Source organism: Parasteatoda tepidariorum, chromosome 1 (assembly GCF_043381705.1).
Source record: "Parasteatoda tepidariorum isolate YZ-2023 chromosome 1, CAS_Ptep_4.0, whole genome shotgun sequence".
Taxonomy (NCBI): Eukaryota; Metazoa; Arthropoda; class Arachnida; order Araneae; family Theridiidae; genus Parasteatoda; species Parasteatoda tepidariorum.
Window position 1 is genome coordinate 90,809,891 of NC_092204.1, and position 27,115 is coordinate 90,837,005.

Genomic DNA, 27,115 nt, shown 5'->3' on the forward strand with positions numbered 1-27,115 from the left:
AAACAGTTCACATATTTTTCTTAATCACACTATTCTAAATTTCAGTTGTTGAGAAAAGTAACTGTTGTAAGTTTTGTTTTAAAGTCTTTCCCACCTGAGGGCTATAACCATGTGTTGTAAAACAATATGAAATAGTACTGAACGCCGGATGTAAAGCATCGGCTTCGATGAAGAGAATTTTGTGAGAATTTTTTTGAAAACAACCCAGAAAACATGGAAGCTCCTGGATCAATCATTGGGACAAAAAACCTTCGCGGAGGATTATTGCTTTGAACTAATCAATATTTGAATCACATGAAGAGGAAAATCTGAACGGTTAACCCAATGACAAGGGGATTCTTACCCATGATCCATCTACCACTGAGGACTACCCATTGCGTCAGCACTATAGTCTGGGCTATCACGGAGCAAAAGTCGTATCAAACATCCACCTCTGAGATTCGAATCTTTTTCACCTCATGATGCGAACGTTCTATCTCCTGAACCACCGTTTCTCAACCATGCCACATTAATGTTTTGACTGGTTTTACTGCATTGAATTCGAAATTTCATTATCCATAAAATACGTGCAACCATATATACCAACTATCAATACGGAGAAAAACATTACAAAAACTCTATAAACTGATAAATAAATAAAAATTTGAAACTGAGAAAAAGAAAATCGACAGCTGATAAATATATAAAACTCATAACTATATAAAACTCATAAATATATAAATTCGTTATTAGAAGCAGAATATGCCACCAGAATTTGTGGAGGCCCTGAGCTTTTTTAAGAAGTTTTTAAACAGTATTAGCCAAATAGTAATAATTTTAAATTCTTTATATTTTTTAACTTAATAATTGGTATCTTTGTGACAAAAAATTAACCATCTAAAATACTTTCAAATTTCTTATTTATAACATCTGTCATTACGTTTTAAAATGCTAAAATAAAATTGTTCTTAAAAAAACCATAAAATGCCTCAGAAAATCATAGGAAATGAACACTGATAATGGCATATTGTAGTTTCTAAAGAAAAATAAAAGTTGCTTGAATTTCAAAGTAAAGAAGAAAGTCTAAAACATTCGGCCTTTTATGTAGTCCGAAGATTCCGGACTATTTTTTTACGACTTACTTATCGCATTTCTATTCCTGAATCGTATTCGATAGTGTGCTTCAGTCCTTTTACCTTTTTTTCTTTTGTAAGCTAAAATTCCCTTTTTTTCCTTGAGGCATACAACATGACGCAAGAATTCAAATGATAGCAGTTCTATAAAATGGACATCTCTCCATCATTTCCTATTTAACGACAAAAAGATTTTTTCTCTATTCTATTTTAAAGGACTATGGTCTTGAAGAACAATTCTGACATAGTCACAGTTTCAACTCAAAATTTAATTCAGCAATTTTATAAAAAATGTTGAAGGTATGCATGTATAATTATAATGTTGAAATTAAAATAGTCTTTTATAAAGTTTGTTTCATTTCAATTCATTACATCAAATTCTATAATTATTCCAAAACTTAGGAGAAATTCAATTGCATTGACACTAATTTTATTAACTAGTGGGCTGCGCCCCCTGCTCACTAACGCTCGCCAACCCCCGAAAATTGCTACGCAATCTTATGTGGTTTGCTTCGCAAACAAAGCTCGCTTCGCTCGCTGCTAACTTAAGGACATTGCAAATGCACAAAATTCTAAGAATTCAAAACAATCATTCAAATTCATATAACAGCTTTTTTTTAAAAAAAAAATTACATCTTTTTAGTAAATACTAAGTCATTAAAATAAATTTGAATTCAAATAAAGGACATGTAATTCGTTAAACCTATTAGAAATGTGCTATAGTATTAAATCTTAAGATAAAATTTCTAAAACTGATATCTCATTAAAAAGGTTCAAATTTTGGCTATAATTAAGTCTATTAAAATGACAGCACGTCGTCTACGCATTCTTTCATCACTACGTCTTTCATAGCTGTCATCAATGCTGTCTTCCAATCATCGAGCACGCTTCTTTTGATTATACTTCAAAAGCGTAACAGCACGACTGAGACTTATTTTTCAATGAATAACTAATAACAATAATAAAACAAATATATTCGTGATATAAATCAAAAATCGTCAAATAAATTCGTAATATATAAATTCGTGAAAAAAAGCGCTTTCGACAAAATACTAAAATAGAGATCTATCGACAAAGTCTACTCACTTCTGCCTAGCTTAATTGTATGAGATTGCCGCAGGCTGAATTGAACAACCTGATAGGGTGAATTTCGGAAGAGATCACATTTGGTGAGAATGCTCTCTTTGGTTATTTCAGTTTCCGTTTTTATAAGCGCTATATGTTGAGCCACCTCGTCTGGATTTGGCATGTGACATTTTTAGCGGTAATCATTGGTCGATTTTCTAGCGTTGCCACTCGGAGAATTGAAATGAGGCTTTTTTTTGTCGGCTTGTAAGAGAAATATATATATAGATATACTTAATATACTGGGTAGGATGCCTTTGCGAAATTATATCTTCTTGATTATATATCCCTATCCAAGAGGACGGAAAAAGAAAGCATTTATAAGAGAATTTTAAGACATTCGCTAAAAAATATAAGTGTTGAAAACAAATATCAATTTCATATTTTCAAATAGAAACACTTACACTTTTAATCATGGCCAAAATCTCATAATAAAAATCTTTTCAATCGAGATATAGTGAGTTTATTATTAAAACGGCGGTGCTAGACATACATCAAGAGAACATTGTTTTATTCACTTTGGACACAGAAGTTACACATCTGTACTAGAAGGACACATCTGTACTAAAAGTGGTCTGACAACAACTTGAAACTAGAAGAAAGCAAAATTTTGAAATTTTCAATAATCATAACTGGCTATCGTCACCACCGTAAGATCGCAATGTTGCTAGTATTACATTTTAAGTATACTGTGAGAATCAGGTTTCCATGACAAATACGAGTACTGCCATTTGAAAATTATGCAATTTTGTGAATGGTTCTCGAGCGCAAACTTAAGAATACTTTATAGAAAGTTTAATATCATCATTCTCTAGAAGAGCGCACCTGTAATACGTTTATGCAATATACGTTATTTTGTATTCACCCTGTATCGCCTGTATTTAAAGCAAGTATTTGCCTTAGTTCTTTAACTGTTCGAATCTGCTTTTAGACAGGCATTTGAAAGCAAATTGCGTAAGTTTCATTTAGTTCTCCTTCAATTTGTAAACTGTGTTTCAAATTAAACATTAATAATTTTCTGATTTTGAAGGTTACCCCATTAACGCCCAAATTATTTATACTTAATGAATCTTTCAAATCTATTTTATTATGACCTAATAAGAGTTTAAAACCTAAAAATTTAGCATATTTTGTATTTACTTTTAAATTACAGCCCGTCCTCATTTGAGGACACTGGGCATTCCAGTGATAAAATAATCTCTCTTGGATAAGCATGCAAACATTATGGTTAGTTCTTATTTTAAATGTATAGTTAATTTTTTGGCATATAATAGGTATAACTTGTATCACTCCTTAAGACTAAATATAATTTTACACTTGATAATGTTTGGAAACACTATTATTAATATTATTTTTCTTAATTTTTTAATTAAAAAAAAAGGAACAATAGGAAGATAACTGATGCAAGTAAATAAATAATATCATGTAATTTCATTATATGTACATAAATATAGATAGAAAGAGCGATAGATATTTAGTATATTTATTAAAACGTATATAAATGCTTAAGTACATAAAATAATTAAAAATACATAAAGTATTTAGTATATGAAAGCATTTAAAATATTCACTGAAGTATATACTAAATAATTGCTCAATTTACTTTGATACTTTGGAAAACAAAGTATGCATAAAGTTGCGTTGCATTTCTTATTCGTGGTTTTGAAGTATAATTTTCCATCTGACAACGTTTTTGCCTCTCCGCTATTGTATGTCCAATAGGATCCTACTTCACTGTTGCAGTACAGGTTGATTTTATCATTTGTATCATTTGCCGTCTACTCGATCGAACTGTCTCTTATTCAAATATGCTGCGACAATCTCACCTCGAACATACTTATATCTGCTTCATAATCTTTTTTTTTGTTAAGAGGTTATGTAAAATGTAAGCATTCACTACCTACATGTGTATCATCCTTGTAAATAAACACTAATTCCATTTTTGCCCCTTATTGATTTAGTGTGCTTTTCTAAGTGTGCTTTTTAGTGTGCTTTTCTAAGAAACAGGCATGTGGATCCCCACCCCCCATGAAAGTGTTGTACTCAAGTATGATTTTTATTGTGGCTCAGGTAGTCTTTCCTTTTGTATTTTGCACCACCACATTGTTTGCGTCCACAGAATTTATTTATTCGAAATTCGATACAATTGCAATTAATTTATTGTCATTCCATCTGAATCCTACTCATCAGACTCAGGAGGAATTGAAATAATAACTGCCTAAATTTGTTGAGAACAAATATTCCAGAGCTATTGTAAGAAGTCCTATCCTATTGTAAGAAATTTATGGGATATAGAATTGCATTGAATTTTTGAAGAGGAATACGAAGATTTGAAAAACACGTACAACGTTTCCTAAATTGAAGGAAATAATATTTAAAAAAATGTCTGCGAATTCTATAATTCACTTACTCTATCAAAATACAAACACGTATGCATAATGAAATAAATAAAAGCAAATTCTGGAAAATTCTTTAAAATTTGCCTGTAACGCCCAGTGTCCTCAATTGAGGACAGTAAAATATAATGTTACATAAAAAGAAAAGAAACTGTAAAAAAACAAATTTATTCAGCATTATATGTTGAAATGTACTCTTAAGAGAAAAACTGTAATAAATAAAATAATTTGCCTTTATGTTATTTAATATACGACTGCATTAAAAGAAGAGGCTTGTGTTAGGCTAGAAAAATCACAAAATGACGATCCAAATAAAAAACCAAATATAGCAGCATATTTATTAATAATATTGCGGATGTGTTGATAGTGCCGCCAATTATCTACTCAGGAAAGAAAAATTCCTCTGAAAATAAAAATAAAAATTTTACATAATGTTTTATTGACTGTCCTGGTTAAAATAGAGTTTGATGGTCTCTTTTTTGCGAAAATTCACAAAAACCACTAGGCTGTAAGGTTTTCTTTAGTCTCGTTTTTGTGAATTTTGGAAAATTGCGCTCATAATTTTTTTAATCTAAAATTAATATAGATTTGGTATATTTTTGCTATAGACCATCAGTCTTTGTGAACGTGTAAAACTAATTTACCAATTTTGAAGTGTCATCTGTCATGAAGTGGCATTCTTCAAAAAATGAATTATCATCTTTTTTTCTCTTTCCAAAATGTAAATTTTATAAAGGTTTTTTTTTTCAATTCCTGGTAATTATTGATTTCGAATTGAGGTATTATTGGCTTTCAATTATTTTTTCTCCTAGTTTAATGATTTGGCAACGTCCTTGGAATGCTCTCCAACTTAATCACCGAATCATTAAAAAAAACTATAAAATAGCATTAAAGGACCCATTTGCATGTAGACAATAGGTAATAGAAACTGTAACATTCATATTAAAGTAGACGACAATAATCCATAATCAACATAATGTTAGACAGCACTCTGTTTCAAGGATGTAGAAACTGCCAGTTCCTAATAAGGACGTACCCCTAATGGCGTACGATGACATTTCCAGCCGTAAGATGCAGTGCAATTCTTAAGTCTTATGGTGGGCAATACTTCTTTTCCAATTTTAAAACTGCCTTTCTGGACGACTACTACTACTACTACTACTCAGCATACTACTACTGTTTTATTCAAAAATTATATCTTTCCATTCAACTCCAATTTTGCGATTAAAAAAATTCATAAATCCTTAGATTCCCATGTGTTTTAAGTAAACAATAGTTTTTCTCTCAATTCCTATTTTGCAAACAAAATGAAATTTTTTTTCTTCTTCTTAAATCTATACATTTTCATAGATTACAGCGTTTCCTTAGTGAAAATAATAATTTTCTTTTCAATCCCTATCTTGCACTATCTATAAAATAACACTTTATGGCAACAGCGTCTTTAAAACTTGTTTTAGCATCGCTTGCCTTTAACCACCACTTTTCAGGTTATGAATAACGAATGGCTTGATAAATGTTGCAAATCATAAACCTTCTACTTTGTGCAGGCGAAGGTTGGACTCGACAAACACCTTTCTAAGTTCCTCTCATTCAAAATCGTTTACTTGTTGCAGATGGCTGAAATGGAAACGCGTCAACGAAGGTAAAGAACTGCCAGTATCTTGGCTTTCATACACAATAAACGGAGTGGATACAAGAAAGCTAGGCGGAGATACATATTTTATGCGATACCTTCCCGCTCTGAGACATTCTTCGATTTTTTGAATGATATATGAGGTTGTACTTTATCGCCGATATTGCTGAGTTGCAAGCTTATTTATATATTTATAACCACGATAAAGTTTTATAGGTTAGCTGCAGCACTGTGTTCGAGATTAAAATTTTTATGCTGATTGCTTTATGAAATATCTAAAATAAAGTATTGATTATTTCTCATTATATTTATTGTTGAATCAGTAACAGAGAAACGCATGCTAGGTAGTAAAAATAAAGACAAAAAACATTTCTTAAGAAAGTGTAATTTTGTATTTTTTTTTTCTTATCGTTTATAAATAATTGATAATGTTTTCCCTTTATCTTTGAACCAAAATACTTGTTTGTACTCTAGTTTTTTTTCAACAATTGTTAAATTAAATAGTAAGAATTTATAAAATATTTTTAAATATAAATTACCTTCGAAATGAAATTTTATTTGGGTAAACAAGCTTTGAAATTTTGTACGATATTTTGCAATAGCTTAAATAGTTATAGTTTTTTGCAATTTAGGCAAAAAATTACGCTAAGAGACAAAAATAAGTTCTATTGTATTTTTTGTGTATAGGAAGTATAATTCGTGTTATTTTTATTAGTAAATTAAATTTCAATTATATAAACCAAATTATTAGTTAGAAAATTTAATATTATCACCATTTCAAATAATAATTAATAACTTTAAATTGCTGTAAATTTCAAAATCTTCATTACTGTAAATTTCCAAAAATTAATCTCTATTCTTTAGTTTTATTCCTCGCTCAAGCAATAGTCTTTTTAATTGTCTCTTAATTATTTAATGTCTCTCTTCCTAGGTATTAATCATGTTATATTACTGTTGCAATTGGGTCGATAGAGACGTTGTTCACAGGTTTGTTATGGGAAATAATGCCCTTTGAGACCCAATTATAATGATTATTTTATTCGAGTATAAATCAACAATAAATGTTTTATGCCCTGGGGTCTTTTATGGTCGCATTCTTTTCGACTAGATTTAATTCATTGACTAGATCAACTTCAATATCATAATCTCAAATAAAAAGTTGTGTCATAAAAAAATCAAACTAACATGAGCATGAATAAAAAACAGCTCAACAAAATCAACTAAAAAAAGTAAGAAGAAAAATTTGGAACTTCTTGGAGATTATTGTAACTAAGCCTTTTCCTTTTATTTTCACCGGCGAAAATTTTCCTGTTTTTGCACAACATTAATTTAAATTACTTTTTATGTTCTTTTTATGATAAACTTATTCATAATTACTGTCTTGGCAGAAAATTTTAGAATAAATATGAATGTCGAAGTGGGAAAAGAATTTTTTTGACGTCTAAAAAAACGTATATTGGCTGGAATTAAAAACCAATCCATCCCATTGGACAAGAGGACTAACATTAGTTGGCTTAATCCTAGCATACGTTACACAGTAGATATAAAGATATTGGTGGTGTTTGTAGGGTCGATAAAGTATGCCATATATAAGTGTAGATTTGATGAGATTAGATGGGTTATTACTTAGCTATTTAGCATTGCAATTCATGGTGCTGTTTTGCTGTTGAGCTTGAGACTTGTAAATTCGTGAAGAAATAGATTCATGTATTTTTTTCTTGCTTTTTTATGGTGTGCTTATGTATTTGCCATTTTCAGGTTATGATTTTTCTCTGTCTTTGTCTACGCCTATTCTTTTTTTCTTTTTTTTTAATTTTATAACCGACGTTGAACAGCCAATCTAATTTTGCATTTATAACTACTAATGTTCAGTTACTTAACTTTGTAATTTTTGATCCCATTCCAGAAGACAAGGGAACTCTTAGAACAGGTATTGGGAGAAATTTGCCTTCGTGGGAGACTTTTTGATGGAACTAACCAGCATTTGCGTTACATGGAGAGGAAAACCACCTCGTAGGAAAACGAACACTCATTTCCCTTAGCCATCACGTCAATTATTGGCGATAATTGTAAAAGAGTCATTTAAGTTTTGGTAACATTTTGAAGTTGTAATTTCGGCAATGGTTACATTTTTTAAAATCGATCCAGGGTCGTGTTGGCTCAGGGGATTGAGTTTTCGCCTCCCAAAAGAGTAACACGAGTTCGAATCCCAGTAATGGCAGATTGATACGAATTCTGCTTCTGAGTCACACCGGCCGCAATTTGGACTTAAAATATGCTTTGTGGTAGACAGATCTTGAATTAGTGGAATGGGGGGGGGGAGGAAGCACAGAGCAACCAAAATTCTTGCACTATTACTTTTCTGATCTGCTGTTTACTCCCTTGAATTTTGGTAATAACAATAAAAGAAAAGTAGACAAAATCTATTGATTAAATTTGCGCAATTTTTATCTAACTAAAAACTAGATTTAGAAACGAGTTTGATTAATATGCATTTTAAATTTATAACTAAATGTTATAATACATTTTACTACATGGATGATTTTTGAGACATCGTTCTCCAAATTTTCAGTTTTAAATTTTGTCTGTGAATAAAATATCATGTGGGGAAATTATTTCATAAGTTTATTAATAAAAAATTAACATATAGCCACAATATCACAAAGTTGTATAAAATTGGACATCATAGCAGCAAGTGACACTGTAAGAATTTTTGTTTGGCTTTATTTACGGATAATTTAATTATATATTTCTTCGCAGAGTAAGTCGAGATTCCAAAATTAAAAACAGCGCCTATTCTATAGAGGATTACGTACTTGTGTTAAAATGCGAATTTTAAGATACCTTTTATTTGTAACAAGATTTTCATAAGTAGAATAAGCATGAAAACAATTTATTATGCATTTACATTCTTTAACTAATCATCTAAACATTATTTATTGGATCGACGATGCTTGAAATTGTTTACTTAATTTTTAGTTTTAAACTTAATTTTAGCTGAAATCTAACAATTTAAATTATTCTTACAATGTTGCCACATTTTTTTAAGAATAAGGATTATTTATTTTTCTATGCACTTGATAATAGTTTTTCTCAGGCTGCATTGAGATTTAAAAATCAAAAATGCAACACTATCGTTACTTATGTGCTTAAATTAAGATTACGAAGATTTTGAATGCATTTCACTTGAAACATGTTTTTTAACGGTAAAGTGCAGTTTTTTTTTTAAAATCTAAACTCAAATTTAACTTAATAATTTATATTTAAACCTGGTTATTTTGTTAATGATCAATTTCAAATTGAGTTTTGTCCCATCAATACTAAGTGTTTATATTTTGCCTACTGCAAACCAATCAAAACAAGCGATTTTGAACTATAATTTGCATTAAGTGCCATGAACGTGTAAATAAAGACAATATAGCCAGCTATAAGGTTAAAAGGCCAAACATAGCTGTTGAAATGAATAACTGGAAATAGTGCTTGCTTCATAATTTATGAACTTTGTTTAGAGGTATTTCAATGCTAACAAAATTGAGTATTCCATTGTCTCAAAGTTTTTACAACAGCGCTATACATCTAATGTAATAGACCTGGACAGAAATGGTATCTATTCATCTTTAAAAAAAAACAATTACTTTTTTTTTATTTGGAAAGATCTGATAGATCTTTGGGATAGATATTTTGGGATGATTGGGATAGATATTTTTAGATAATTTTAACATTTATAAATTGCCGTTAGAACATTAAAAGTCCTCGGTAAAACAATTATACTGCACACTTAGCATTGCTAATTTTTTCTTCTACAGCTGAAATTTTTTTTTCAAAAATGATAATTAACATATTGTAATATAAACGCGTCAGACATGATGCGTCATTTTTAAATCAAAATTCCTAAATCAAATTACTATCAAATATTTTTAAAAATTTCCCATTTTTGGCGTTTTTTACTGTTTTGTTTGTCTTTAAGGAAAAGAAGATTTAAAAGTTGGTTAAATCAGAAAGTAAAGATAGATTGTTTTAATTAAAAGAAGAAAGTAAAAGCCGCGGTGGTCCAGGGGATAGAGCGCGCGCCTCTCAATAAGGTGACACAGGTTTGATATGACAGGTCTGCTCCCGGGCCGCACCAACCACAGTGTTGACGTATAATATCCCTAGTGGTAAATGGATCATGGGTAAAAATTCCCCGTGGCATCGAACTAACTGTGGGAGGTTTACATGGCTTATTTTTTCACGTAACGCAAATGAGGCTTAGTTCCATCAAAAAGTCTTCCACAAAAGCAATTTTCTAACAGTGCATGATTCAGAAGTCTCCTTGTCTTCTAGTTTGGGTACAAAATAACAAGTCTAAGGAGTTAAGCATTGGCAGATGTAAAGAAAAAATTCGGTCAACGCTTTTAAGGTAAAAAATATAAGAAAAGAAGGTAAGAGTAAGGTAAGAAGTCGGGAAAAAATATGTTTATTCAGAGAAAATACGTTTTTATAACTGACTTCTTTTCTTAATAAATATCAGCTATGCTAATTAGTTTGATTATTTGATGTCACCCTCTCAAACTAGTAAGATTGAGTCCCAGAACCTGAAGATCCGATAATTAGATCAAAAGTTATTCTGGGTGGTCCGTTTTTTATATTGCGGACTATACATGACTTTCTGATTCACGAATAAATGCAGCCGTAATCACAGAAAAATTGTTCTTTTGGGCATAATACGGAACGTTATTTCTTTTTTTTTTTTTTTTAGAGTTATAGTTGAGATTCTTGCCATTTTTGTTGATTTTTTCAGATTCAATACAACAGTAAATGCGAAATTCATTATTCATTATTAATTCATTGCATTGCCATCATTACACATGGTTAGGAACATCGGAACATGTAGTGAATTGTTGAGAAAAGCTTATTTAGCTTAACTTAACTTTCCTTTTTATAAAAAATACTTTAAAAAAAATCAAAAACTGAAATAAATAAAAAATAAATAAATGAAATCAAACAATTAATTATAAGAGCTAAATATTTTTATGCGTGCTATATAAATTGTTTAAACATTTAAAAACAAACCAGAATCTATAAATCTTCGAAAAGAATAACGAACTAAGAACTTACCTAGACTTAAATAGGAAAATAAATTAAGAATAAATAGGAAATTAAACAAATAACCAGGCAACGGTTTTTTAATTCGAGCGACACACATATATATGTGAGGGAAAAAATACTAATGATAAGTACCATGAATTTCCTCAAATCATATTTCAGTTTTTGAAACATGAAATGGATCCAAATAAAACTAATAGCAGTGATACATTATCTTTTTTCTCTTCAAGTTATTCTCGGATTACCAAATCTCAAGCAAAATCGTAGTTTATATTTTATAGCGCGATAATTACTGCAGATTGGCGAGATTATAATGGCCCTTTTTAAATCTTTCAAAAAAATCGAAAGATTTAATTTTGAAATTTTCTTGTATTTGGGGAAATATTGAAAGAAAGATATTATTTTTAAGATTGTATACTTAATTCATTATATTAAAAGGCAGAGTATGTGTGCGTATAGGTGGGCATGTGCTCTTCTCATGACCCCGATCCGGTTTATGTTAGAGTCCTGAAATTTGAATAGAAAATGAGAGATGAAATTTTATCCCCCGATCTTATAAATCCCTAACAGAATAAATAAATAAACTCAAAATGGGGTAGGGATGAAATTTTAAATACGAATAGTGGCAACGCTAGAAATAGATATATAGAGAAAAAAAAATGAATCATCACTCTTTTTCTTCTAGCCTGCTGTGGTAAAAGGACTTCCATAGAACTGAATTCCTGACGCGTCAAAGGTTATTAATATATACTTTTCTCACATTTGCCTAGTGCCGCAGTTTTTCATTCTGAACATATGGTTTCACCCCTATTTTACGTTTCGAAGGATAACGTTTTAATAAAGAAAAAAATTAAAATTATGAGACTATAGCTCAAGCGTCGAAAGGTGGATAACATGCATTATTTGTAATATTATTTTACATTCCTACTACATTTATACAAAATTTTATTCCATTCTCTCAAATAGTATGCTCGTTTCGGAGGTAGCACGTTTAAAAGTAAACAAAATAAAATGTTCGAAATTGAAAAAGTATCAGACGATTTTTAAAATTAAAGTAGATTGATTTAAGCAATATTATTTATTTGTTCATTTTTACAGAAATAAAGCTTAAATAAACAATATAGCCCACTGATTAAAACTTCCCTTTTAAGAAAACTTAAAGAAAAAAAAAGAAGTTCATATTTTCTCTTCTTGTCGTCTTTCTATAAAGTAGCATGTGTCTGTAATTAAGTCTAAAGCTTATAGAAAACAACTCTTAACGTGCCAAGTACGTTCGTAAAGTGACTAATAAAATCCTTTTTCCTAAGAAACGTTACATGGATAACGACGGCTTTTGTAACTAAAGAAACTCTTCGGAGATAAATTAAAACTGTTGTTCACTGGAAAACTCGCGAGAGGGCTCCGTTAAAACAACACGCGAGTCTGCTTTGTCTCGTTTTCTACTCTTTTTCTTATTCTTTCAAACAACCCTAATTCAAAAGCAAACAAAACAGCTACAAAATGAGAGTTGCTGATTAATTGGAAGTTTACACCCTACAGGAACTGGGGTTGAGGGAACAATTTTTTCCCTTCAACATCTTCCTCTTCACCTCCTGTATGAGAACTCATTTTGGAACATTGAGTGCGAAGTAACACCTACTCTTATAAAACAATAGGAAGCTTTTGTTCTTTTCCGAACATTCTCAAACAAAGGAGTTCCTCGGGCCTCCTGGGTGTTCAGCAAATTAGTTTGTGTTTTACACCTAATTTGCCTGGTTTATACGCTTGTTGAACACTTTTATGTTCTCACTTCAGAATCGTTTGCTAAGGAAATATTTAAGAAAACGATAAATTCTTGTATTTGCGATATTTCAAAATGTATGATTATTCATCAATCTTGGCGAGCGCATAGTGAAATTGTTATTGAGTGTTATTCATGCATTTAATTCATTATTATTAAAAAAAATTATTTTTCCTATTTTTTTTTATATGTAAAATTATGTTTTCCTTCTCTACTTTAGATTCATTATCTTATTTATTAAGTTGAAGTTTAGTTTTATCATCATTTATTTTGTTTATTTCTGTATTTTATATTTTTTGCCTTGAGATCAATTCTTATAGATTTGTTAAAATGGAAAAAAATTAATAAATGGAAAAATAAATAAAATAGTAAAATAAAAATAATTATGACCATCTACTCAAATTTACCAATTGGGACATTCACTTTTTCACCGATTCTTTAAATCACTGACTCACACAAGTATTTTTATTCATTTTATTTATATATTTGCTGACAATCTAACATATCTATTCCTTAATTTATAGATTCGCAAATTCTTTTAACAATTTACTTTCGACTCTCAATATTTATTTTTATCGTTCATTCAGTTCATTAAGATTATTTCCTAATAGAGAATGCTAGAACAACTCGCTAGTTACATATAATTATTTTTAAATTATAAAAACTTAACTTCATATTCTTTTTTTCCCAGACATACGTTAGTTCAAAAACTATAGTAATAGCTAGCTTATATCACATTTGATCTGCTTTAAGAAAACTAAAAAATGCGTTGTAAAGTTTGATAAATTCACCAGCCTCATATTCCATGATTTATCTTATCAATTACTTAAAATATCAAAATACCATTTTATAGAAATATGACAAGAATCAACTAAATATACATAAATGAATTGCGATTTCTTTCTTAACTGTAACTTTCGCAACTGTAACTGTATTTTTGATCTTTGTTTTTTTTGTTTCTAATCCCCAAGTGGTCTAATCCAACTAGGTCAGTTATATAAATATGTCAATTCCATAAGTCCGTAAGCTTCCAGAAAACCTTGAAACGGATTAGGGTTTAGGAAAAACTCGTCCATCTTAAAGTCAATCTATTTTAAGATATGCGTGGGTGATGCATGAGCAGTCGTATACTTTGTGAAAACACTACAAACCGTCTGTCCCTGTACACTATACACTACTTTGCACTAGTGCGTGGCCACTGGTAATTTTTTTGAGTGGAATAAGAATAACCACACTTCAAAACATACTGCCGAATAATTTGTAAAGATGAGTGGTAAAAAAAAATTAAGCCAATTAAAGATAAATTCATTTTTTTGTAAATTTTGACGCATCTCGGAAAATATATTATTTTATTTTATTTTATAACCGTCGTTGAACAGCCGACATAATTTTGTGGGTTTACGACTACTAATATTCAACTTCGTAGCCTTGTAATTTTGAACCTAATCCAGAAGACAAGGGAACTCCTGGATCTAGTATAGGGAGAAATTTGAATTCGTGGAGGATTTTTTGATAGAGTTAACCCGCATTTGCGCTGCAAGGAGAGGAAGACCACGAGTACCTCCCACGGTTAGCCTGACGGTAAGGGGACTCTAACCTATGACCCGTCTACCACTGAGGATATTTCACGTTAGCACTGTGGCCGATCCAAGCCGGATGCGGAATTCGTATCGACTAGGATTCGAACCCGGTTCGCCTCATTAGAAGGCGAACGCTCTATCCCCTGAGTCATCGTGACTCTCTGAAAATATTAAAACGAATAAACTAATGTGATTACTGTTACAGAAGTATTACAGAATTTGGGCCTACTCCCTTCTCCCTACTTTTAAGATGGCGCTGACCAAGAGAGGTTTCTGTGGTTTTCCTCCCCGTGCAACGCAAAGACGGGTTAGTTCCATCAAAAAGTTCTCCACGACGGCTAGTTTGTTCTAATGCTATATCCAGGAGTTTCCTTGTTTTCTGGGCTGTGTTCAAACTTACAAGGCTATGGAGTGGAACATTGATAGTCGTAAACTCAGATTTGGGTCAACTGTTTAACATCGGTTATAAAATAAAATAACATTCGATTACTCAAAGAAAAATTCAGTCATTATTTGCTGTTTTATATTTATTTCATTTAAACGAGGTCAAGTCTTACGAATTGTAAGACATACTAGTTTTTACTTCAGTTTGAAGTACGTAATTTTAAATGGCAAAATAAAAAATTCCCGAAATCGGCTAAATAGTTTCTAAATATTAAAATTTCGCAACAGCCATAGTTTTTTATATTGTCTTTTTCACACTTTTATTTCCTCTAATTAAGCTATCGAATCAATAGTTTACTAATTGTGGTTATCCCCATATTTTGTTGGACAAAAATTCAAATCCGACCGGAAAATGTCTTGTTTACTTCGACAAGAGAGAATTGTTAGTAAAGTACTTACAATGTAAAATTATAAATAATTAAACACGCGTTCCCTAAATGGTAGAAAAAATCTTTTTTTTCTTGTTTTTTGTTGCTTATTTAAAGACTTAAGACAAGACTTAAGACTTTTCCTTTGCTTCAAATATTAGAACAACATAAGAATATACTTTTCAAATTGCAGCTCATTCCCTTTGTCCCTTATTCAGAGAGTCCTAAAATTAGTTCTAAAATAAAGGCATGACGTTTATTCTGATAATGATCTGATTTTGTAACATATATATATATATATATATATATACAGCCAATTGCAGGCCAATACTGTCTCCAAAATTTCTTCCATCGGTTACAGTTTTCCATTGGTTGACTAACAATTTATTGTTATACTTAATAATAATCAAAAGTTTTTGATTCATTCAGCATACATTTCTTACAACATTTAAAGCATGTTATTTTAAATTAAGAAAAATAAAGTTGGAAGAAATCGGTCGAATTGTTTTTTTTTCTTCTAAATTTTAAATAATGTAATAAATACTAATTTTTATTTCTAAATATTCATTTGAGACTATTATACAACAATTCGAGAGTAATTTTACAAATCTTCAATTTCCAAGATGCACAATTCTTTTAAAGTGATTCAACAAGCTATTAACAAAAACTTTCAGACAGACAATTTATTAGTTCCCCATCAAGAAGGATAAATAATAATCCCTCTCTTTTATGCGCTTTCCATCTATCCTTTTAAAGTAGCTAATTACTGAAACCTCATTTAACACTCTAACGATCACCGAAATTCGTTAAACATATGGTCTTTTATAGGCATTATGACTACATTAATATAAGTAATTAATAATTTATTAATGACTTAAGCAACATTTTCATGGGCTCCTTAGAATAATTAACTTTTGTTAGAGCAAATTTATTCATTAATTTGGTGAAACGTTGTGAATATAAAAGGTTAAACTATTCATAAATGTAGAATGGTGGGTGTTAACTTTCACTTCTGCTTTTAATGTAAGATTTATGAATGAAATAATATAATATTTTTCGAAATAATTGAATGAAATAGTATTATTTTCTAACAAAACCTCTGGTGATTCAAGATTTAAATAATGGCAAATGATGCTATATTTAATGAGAAATATGTTGCATAAAACAAGATAAATTCAAAAATGCAATAAAATATTTTTTAAGGAATTTAATTAAATTAAACTTATTTCAGTGATTTTTAATTTTTACATTAAGTAACGATAAATTTACTTTTACCTAGAATACAGGGCATCTTGATTCTTTGTATTCTTCTCTAGGGAACTTAAAAAAATGGCTATTAAGACATTAATAAATTATTAATTATTTATATACTGGAATCTTGTTTCAGTCATATGAATGCATTTTTCCTTATTAACGACATAAGTTCCTAGCCACCTTTTCATAGGGCGTAGAAATATATTCTGCCCTGATTTGCATCTCACAACCACAACGGTTTTCATAGTTTTTATTTTTCATCTTTAATTATTATTCTTTTTTCGTTTACTACTTTACTCTTATTTGTTTCACTCCCAAATTTTACCATATTCAAGTTTTTTTTTTATAAGAAAGGGAGTTTTTATTTAAACAAGTATTAAGTACTTATTTTTTTAAATATTAAAGCTGCATAGGACACTCTTTTGTAGAAATATAGGGTATAGGGCAATATAATAAAATACCATAATTTTGACTTTTTCAAAAGAGAATTTTTGGAGAAAAAGCATGCGATTTCCACTTAGGCAACAAAACGGTTCTTCGTGTTTTGCTCTTATCTAGTAGTAATTTCGAAAACTTGTGAAGCACTTAACTGGAAAATGTACTAAGGAGCGATTCGATGCCTTAAAAGCATATGAATTAAAAGTAGTTTTTCATTGTGTCAAAAATATATTATATAGTTTAAAAATATATTAATTAACTTTTCGAGTTCCGCCGAAATTCTTAAAAAACTAAGTATAAAAATTCCTTTCTTTAAATATCATATAATTTAAGACTTGCGAACTATTTTTGGTATTTCAGGTCTCTAAATTTTGCGCGTTGCCTAAATGGTAGAAAAAATCTTTTTTGTTTTGTTTTTTAAAAGTCATTTAATTCAATATCTCTCCCGGTTGATAAAGAAAAACAAAAGTGTAAATTAAAATCAACTAAATTAATTAACGGATATTGTTATTTATCACTTCTAAGATTTCCTTTAAAGTGTTTCCTGAAAATTACAATTAAGGCATTTTATACAATCCTTTCGAAGTGATTTATTTCTTCACATAACACTCAATCGACTTCAGTCTTAAAATGTTATTTTTAATACTGCTTTCTGCAGCCTTTTTTCAAGGTAATAAAACTTTATATTTTTTAAAAAAAATAACTGTAGCTTTTTTTTCTTTTTGCGTGATAGAAACTTTTTCCGAAGTTTGTACCCGAAAAAACTAATTTTAAACTATTAACCCCCAGCAGCGTATGAGGATATTTCCGAGCATGACTTCATGTGCAATTTTAATATGAATGATTCTTTCCAACTCACCTCGAAGTTTGTTGCTGCGCTTACGTAACTTCCTGTTATATGTTAAGTTTTCAAATTTGTGTATTTTGTCGCAAAATGGACTAAAAATGTCGTTTAAAAAATTGTAGCTTGTAGAGAGAAACTGATTGCAGTTATTTATATTATGGTTATTAAGATAATTAACTTATAATACTATAATATATATTTTGCGTGGGATTTGTATTAGATAAACGAATTTTATAATTATGTACAAAAAATTTTCAATTCGTTCAAAAATTTCCCGAGACATGGCAAAATGCGCCGATAGTAAAATGGATCAAAAGGACCAAACTTTGGACCGCTCTCCTTCCACACTTTCCTACCAAACTTTTCATAGTGCGACTGTCCCGTCTAGTAAGTGCATCAGAAATCCCAATAAGTTAAAAAAACGGTATGTTTATTCAGAGAAAAAGAACGTTTTTGTGTCAAATTTCTTGACATAAAATATGGTCTGTACTACTTAATTAGCATATTTGTGACCAGCATTTCAAACCATTAAGATTGAACACTAAGAGTAAGAACCCGATCATTCGATCAAAAGTTTCTCAAGGTGGTCCGTTTTTATTTATTTATTTATTATTAATACTAACATTATTTTTGATTAGCGATTAAGTTTAGAGCAAGTGATAGATTTCTTACTGTCGTTTTCCTTGCTTAAACAAGTCTAAAAGACATCAGATAGCTTGCTTGAATCTGAGTTTACCATTTACGCAGTCTAAAACAATAAACGCAATCATTATATCCCCATGGAAGATGGAAATTACCTAAGTAAAATGTTTGTTGCTATAAGTTTTAGTCTTAACCAGAATAAAATCGAAAAAAAGTTTCTTATTTTCTTTATTATGACTATTGTTTGTGAGTAAGAAAATTATTATTTTGAGAAAGAATCTCCTCAAACCTGTCAAGTCTTGATTTTTCCATATGCGACTCATACCACTAAAAGAAACTTCTAGAATGTAAATATTGTCGAATTATGGAGTGTCCTTGGCAGATTACTCATACAATATACTTTCAGAATGCATTCATAAATAATGTACATGCTTGGAGTCAAAAATTAAAATTCAACCACTAAAACTCCCTTTGTTTACTTATGCATTTTTCAAAAATATAGCAATGGAAAATTCAAGTATATTACATTTTAAAATGTATTTCAGTGTAGCAAAAACGTTCGTATTTTTCGAAATAAATTAATAGTTTAAGCATTCATAGTTTTATCTGAAATTATGCATCAGTATTTTTTTAAGGTTGAACTGGCCGTTATAATTAGATTAGAAAGTAAACCAATTGGTTTGATGAAGGTACTTATTACATGACTACTTATAATTTAGAAAATGCAACGCTAGTGAAAAACGGTTACAAAGCTCGAAATAGACAAATGATGATTCTTACCTTGAGCAGTCGTGGTTCAGGGGATAGAACGTTCCTTTTTCAAAAAGGTGAACCGGGTTCGATTCCATCCTAGAAAGCATGTAACCATACGGCAGCCTTGTGTGAGAATTTTCCTTTTATTGTCACTAAAACGTTTGCACTAGAAAATATTTTTCAAAAGCGCAAAAATATTGCAGTTTTAAACCTTTCTTCCTAAAATAGTTGAAAATTATATTTAGAGCTTTTTTTTTTAAAGCATTGTCTCTTAGGTCCATAATGACGTTTTAGCTGACTTCACGTTAGCGATAGGATCAAATTGCATTAGCCATTAAAATTTCATGACAAGGTGTATTTTAGCTGAGCATACAAAATAGTGCGAAAAGAAACCTTATAATTACCTAGATTTAAGATTATTTTAAACTTGAGACTAGCTTTATTCAAGGATTTTTTCAGGCTTGAAAACCCTACGACAACCTCGATGTAAGGTTTTTATATAGAAGGTTAATTTTCAAGGTTTTGGATTAGGGTATTGTGCGTAGAATAGAACACATTGTCACATAACTCGTTTTAAGATTAGAAGGTTTACACGTAAACCGCATAACTTTTAGGTTTCCATTAAAAGGTCTCTGCTGAGTGAAAATCAACCTTACTTTTCTATCTGGGCATTGATGGCTGGTCGATACGAATTTTCGTATCTGGCTTGCACCGAACACAGTGCTGACGTAAAATATCCTCAGTAGTAGACGGATCATGGGTTAGAGTCGCTTCACAGTCAGGTTAATCGGGGGAGGTTTTAGTTATTTTCTTCTCCATGTAACGGTTAGTTCCACCAAAAATTCATCCATGAAGGCAAATTTCTCCCGATACTTGATCCAAGAGATTTGTCGTCTTCTGGATTGGGTTCAAAATTACAAGGCTACAGTTATAAATAAAATATTGATTATCTGCTTATAGGTATTACCAGTGGTTCCTTAGAAGAAATTGAGAGTAATCTTTGTGAAAAAGACCCTTTCGAAGCATGCAGGTTTAAAAAAAATGGTACATTTCCAGAATCAGCTGAAGATGTGGACGCCTTGTGTAAGTAAGTAATTGAAAACTGATTTTTAATCAACGATAATGCATTTTTTTTTTCTTTTTTAAATTTCTACTTTTTTTTGTACTTTGTATGCATGCTAAAAATAACATTACTGATTCTTACGTGTATCATATCCAACTGTAATTTTTCATGTTGAGTTAATGTCAGTAACAACTTTTATCACAAAACCCAAAAAGCTTTACAAATGATAAGCAAATAAACCATGCACGCTTGAAGCAGTTTTAAATTTAACGATGCCAGTTTGTATAATATAAAATTTAAAATAAGCTTGCATGAACAACCATTTCAAATTGAGATTACATCTGCTTTTATTTTAATGTCAGTAACAACTTTTATCACAAAACCCAAAAAGCTTTACAAATGATAAGCAAATAAACCATGCATGCTTGAAGCAATTTTAAATTTAACTATGCCAGTTTGTATAATATGAAATTTGAAATAAGCTTGCATGAACAACCATTTCAAATTGAGATTACATCTGCTTTTATTTTAATGTCAGTAACAACTTTTATCACAAAACCCAAAAAGCTTTTCAAATGATAAGCAAATAAACCATGTACGCTTGAAGCAATTTTAAATTTAACTATGCCAGTTTGTATAATATGAAATTTGAAATAAGCTTGCATGAACAACCCTTTTAAATTGAGATCACATCTGCTTTTACAAAACATGGCTAAAAAAACTTCTAAATTAGAGGATGAATATTCATTCGCAAATCAAGAGTAGAAAATGGACTCAAAACGAGTATAAATTCACCTCCTCAAAGTTTATTTTATACCTTATGAAGCATCAATAAAATATGGTTTATTTGCGCAGACTCTTATATACTTTATTTAAAACTTTAAAAGAGCATGTTGGCCTCATCATTAAGCAACGCGGAAAAAAAATGTTAGATTTGAGTGTCTGCTCAAGCTAATGTAGTTTGTTTACCGCTACAAAAATACAATTCCAATTCACTAGTATATAAGACATGTTAACTCGATTCTATCTTGGGGTACCTTTTCATAGATGATGGTTGACATTATCGATATCTACTCTCCCCACATTGGTGACTTTCGGACGTGATGTGAACATGCCTACCTTGACAGAAACTCCCACTTCGATATGACCACGCCCATCTTCCGAACCGGGCGTTACTATATTTGAACACGCTTACTTCGATGGATTGTCCACATTGAACAGTTGACTTTCTACTTGTGACTGTGACATTATCCACCTCCTCGCATTGTTGCTACTCAGTCTCGATCACAAACAATGTCGGCCTGCTTACACTCGACTGCTAATGGCAACACAGGAGCAACCACGACCGTGAACTTAATACAGCTCTCACCATCAGCAAAACTACGGTAATCTTATTACAGCTCTCCCAGCTTCTAACAAAACAGCAATAAATCAACTAATGCTATCCATTCATTGAATTCTACCACAGCTATAATTCTGATATGGGAATGCTGTAGAATGTTTACCACTGCAAAAATACAATTCAAATCACTTGTATATAATAAGACATGTTAACTCGATCGAGATGAAGTTTACATTGTAGGTATCTACTCTCCCCACACTAGCATGAAAAAAAAGGAGGGAAAGATTTACAGTAAAAGCGAAAAAAAAAGAGATTTTTTTGTGAAGGTTTCTGCAATACTTTATTCAATTTTCAATGAAAGATTTTTCGCGTATTAGTATTACTGCTAAGTTTAAAAAAATATTAATTAGTCAACCTTTCTATGCATAAATGATGAATATGAAAATACAACGTTTTATGCAAGGTTGCTTACTCTCTGGGGTGCGTCTTAACTAGATTACTATTCTGGGTTGGGGACCAGTATCCAACAATGTGTGTAGCCTCTATTAAAGAACGAAAATTGAAGTTTAAGAACTTGGTATTAAACAAGAATAACTCATAATAAGTAACTAAAGCAATCTGAAAGCAAAGAAAAATACTCAAATAGTTCTGAACTTGGAAAGAGACACAAACCTAATGGCTGACCCCCTGCAAAACTTAAAATATTGTAAAAAATATATTTAATTAATAATGTCTGGCATTAATTAATTATGCAAGGATTTCCAGTGGCTTTACAAAATTTAATAGTGCTAGGATTTCACTGATAGCCTAAATTTCATTTTTTTTTTGGTATTATTTTCAAATTCTCGTAAACAAAAGTCAGAAAACTGGCTCCTTGAAACATACATTTTTCATAATAAAATTAATAGAGGTTTTTACAAATTATATATAAGTATTGATAATTGGTTTAATCCTGTCAATTCTTTAAATAAATATTATGGTCTTTCTGCAAACTTCGAAACCAAGGTAAAATGAGCGAGCTCCTCTAACTACTTTACATTTTATTAAATTTTTTAATTAAAAATTATTCCTGTGAGCTTTTTTCTTTTTTTTGTTGTTATTTTGTTATTATTTTTAGAAATCTCTTTAACTAGAGAGATATCAATAAATGCGAATATAGTATTGAACAGAATTGAATATACTTTCAATTACTTAAAATCAGTGTAGGGGGAATGAATAAATTGTTGAACGGTGTGTTAAAAAAATGAATATCGTGACTAACTTTTGATCTACTGATCAGATGCTCACGTTCTGAGACTCAATCATAATCATAATTTTTTTTTATTTATTAATAGTCTAAAAAAATTGAATTGTAGGGTATAAAACACTTGCATCATTTTAAAGAATCCAATTACAAAATTTGCAAAATTGGCTGAATCTCTCAGGAAAAATAAAATTTTAAGAATACGACTTTTTCAAAATTCGCTTTTTTTTAACTTTTCAACCGATTTTCAAAAAATTTACATTTTACTATTTAAAATTGCATTTTGTAATATGATGCTAAATTTTGTATACCTTGCAATTCAAAATTTTTTGACCATTAATTAATATAATAATTTAAAAAAATAAATATTTACTAAAAGTTATATTTTGCATGGCGAGTCGCAATGGCCCAGTGCTTAAGGCAATGGGCTGTCATTGTTAAAAGCAGCAGTTTGATTCCCAGTTCAAGGTTGAAGTTCATCCAACTTCATATCAATGAATACCACTCTGTCTGGGAAGTAACTAGTCTGGGAAGTAACTCTTTAACTAGAGATATATCGATAAATGCGAATATAGTATTGAACGGAATTGAATCTACTTTCAATTATTTAAAATCAGGAAAAATAGAATAAATTGTTGTAAGGTTCGTGAAAAAATGGATTATCGAGAATAACTTTTGATCTACTGATTGGATGTTCACGCTCTGAGACTCAATCATGATCCTAATTGTTTTATTTTATGTAATGATAGTCAAAAAAATATTTATTTGTAAGGTATCAAAATTTTTGCATCATTTCAAATATTGCAATTACAAGATTTGTGTAAAATTGACCGAATTGCTCAGGAAAAATAAAATTTTAAAATTACGACTTTTTCTAAATTCGATTTTTTTTTTAACTATTCGATCGATTTTTTACAAATTTTATATTTTACTATTCAAAATTGCATTCTGCAACATGAGGCAAAAACTTGCATACCTAACAATTCAAAAATTTTTTGACCATTCTTTAATATAATAATTTAAAATAATGAATATTTACTAAAAGTCATATTTTGCATGGCGAGTCGCGATAGCTGCGTGGTTAAGGCACTGGGTAAAGTTAAAAGCTGTTCCTAGTTTGAGCTTGAAGTTCATCCAGTTTCAGATCAGTGGATACCACTCTTTCTGGGAAGTAAAGGCGGGCTGTGCAGTGTGCTGACCACATTGCCACAATCATGCTGTTGGTCAAGAAAATGGGGAGCCTAAAAAACCATGATCCCTCTGGACCACAGCGGATAGTTGAGGGAATGCTTTTTATATATTTCATTGAGTTAGTTTTGGATAAACGAACTATATAATTTAGTGCGAAAATTTTTCAATTTGCTTGAAAGCCTATCGAGATATGACTGAATACGCAAAAACTAAAATTAACATAAAGGGCTCCAAATTTTTGACCGCTCTCCTGACCAAACTATTGGGATCATAATTCCCAGATTGCGACTGCCCTCTATGTTTTGAAGGTTAAAATTGAGAATCTATTAAGGTTGTCATAACTCTGAATCCTTCAAAAAAATGCACCTTTGTTCAAAAAGGGTATTCAGTGACTGATTTCGCAACTTAAAATATAATCTGCTCTAATTATATAGCGTATTTGAAGTCGTCCCCCTCAAACCATAAAGATTGAGTCCTAGTGAAGATCATTAGATCAAAAGTTATTCCGGATGGTCCGTTTTTTAATTTGTGCTCTATACAATAAATCTTTTACAGATTTTATCTTGCGTAAAAAAAAAATGTCTTTTTTTTTTAGAGATTTGGTACCCTTTCATCATTGCATTTCAGAGTTCTTAAGAAATTGCGATACGGATGAAGGAGATGATATCCCGCATCGAGGATTTTTCAATTTCGGTGCAATTTTAATACTCTGCAACAATCAGTCACGAGTTTACCAAGGTAATGTACCGCCAAGGTACTATATGCATTATCTTATGAATTTTCAAGTATTCGTGTGATATATATATATATAGAATTGAATATACTTTCAATTACTTAAAATCAGTGTAGGGGGAATGAATAAATTGTTGAACGGTGTGTTAAAAAAATGAATATCGTGACTAACTTTTGATCTACTGATCAGATGCTCACGTTCTGAGACTCAATCATAATCATAATTTTTTTTTATTTATTAATAGTCTAAAAAAATTGAATTGTAGGGTATAAAACACTTGCATCATTTTAAAGAATCCAATTACAAAATTTGCAAAATTGGCTGAATCTCTCAGGAAAAATAAAATTTTAAGAATACGACTTTTTCAAAATTCGCTTTTTTTTAACTTTTCAACCGATTTTCAAAAAATTTACATTTTACTATTTAAAATTGCATTTTGTAATATGATGCTAAATTTTGTATACCTTGCAATTCAAAATTTTTTGACCATTAATTAATATAATAATTTAAAAAAATAAATATTTACTAAAAGTTATATTTTGCATGGCGAGTCGCAATGGCCCAGTGCTTAAGGCAATGGGCTGTCATTGTTAAAAGCAGCAGTTTGATTCCCAGTTCAAGGTTGAAGTTCATCCAACTTCATATCAATGAATACCACTCTGTCTGGGAAGTAACTAGTCTGGGAAGTAACTCTTTAACTAGAGATATATCGATAAATGCGAATATAGTATTGAACGGAATTGAATCTACTTTCAATTATTTAAAATCAGGAAAAATAGAATAAATTGTTGTAAGGTTCGTGAAAAAATGGATTATCGAGAATAACTTTTGATCTACTGATTGGATGTTCACGCTCTGAGACTCAATCATGATCCTAATTGTTTTATTTTATGTAATGATAGTCAAAAAAATATTTATTTGTAAGGTATCAAAATTTTTGCATCATTTCAAATATTGCAATTACAAGATTTGTGTAAAATTGACCGAATTGCTCAGGAAAAATAAAATTTTAAAATTACGACTTTTTCTAAATTCGATTTTTTTTTTAACTATTCGATCGATTTTTTACAAATTTTATATTTTACTATTCAAAATTGCATTCTGCAACATGAGGCAAAAACTTGCATACCTAACAATTCAAAAATTTTTTGACCATTCTTTAATATAATAATTTAAAATAATGAATATTTACTAAAAGTCATATTTTGCATGGCGAGTCGCGATAGCTGCGTGGTTAAGGCACTGGGTAAAGTTAAAAGCTGTTCCTAGTTTGAGCTTGAAGTTCATCCAGTTTCAGATCAGTGGATACCACTCTTTCTGGGAAGTAAAGGCGGGCTGTGCAGTGTGCTGACCACATTGCCACAATCATGCTGTTGGTCAAGAAAATGGGGAGCCTAAAAAACCATGATCCCTCTGGACCACAGCGGATAGTTGAGGGAATGCTTTTTATATATTTCATTGAGTTAGTTTTGGATAAACGAACTATATAATTTAGTGCGAAAATTTTTCAATTTGCTTGAAAGCCTATCGAGATATGACTGAATACGCAAAAACTAAAATTAACATAAAGGGCTCCAAATTTTTGACCGCTCTCCTGACCAAACTATTGGGATCATAATTCCCAGATTGCGACTGCCCTCTATGTTTTGAAGGTTAAAATTGAGAATCTATTAAGGTTGTCATAACTCTGAATCCTTCAAAAAAATGCACCTTTGTTCAAAAAGGGTATTCAGTGACTGATTTCGCAACTTAAAATATAATCTGCTCTAATTATATAGCGTATTTGAAGTCGTCCCCCTCAAACCATAAAGATTGAGTCCTAGTGAAGATCATTAGATCAAAAGTTATTCCGGATGGTCCGTTTTTTAATTTGTGCTCTATACAATAAATCTTTTACAGATTTTATCTTGCGTAAAAAAAAAATGTCTTTTTTTTTTAGAGATTTGGTACCCTTTCATCATTGCATTTCAGAGTTCTTAAGAAATTGCGATACGGATGAAGGAGATGATATCCCGCATCGAGGATTTTTCAATTTCGGTGCAATTTTAATACTCTGCAACAATCAGTCACGAGTTTACCAAGGTAATGT

At 30.5% G+C, this 27,115-nt stretch overlaps 1 protein-coding gene across 1 annotated transcript in view; it reads left to right on the forward strand.

Moving 5' to 3' along the window:
- Positions 1-17,747: 17,747 nt before the first annotated feature.
- Positions 17,748-27,115, forward strand: part of LOC107454636 (uncharacterized) — a gene marked incomplete in the record, with an annotated part of 14,838 nt that continues 5,470 nt past the window's right edge. The window contains 3 exon segments of the mRNA XM_043040778.2: positions 17,748-17,885; positions 20,415-20,541; positions 24,889-25,031. Of these exon segments, the coding sequence (XP_042896712.2) occupies positions 17,846-17,885; positions 20,415-20,541; positions 24,889-25,031 (310 nt within the window).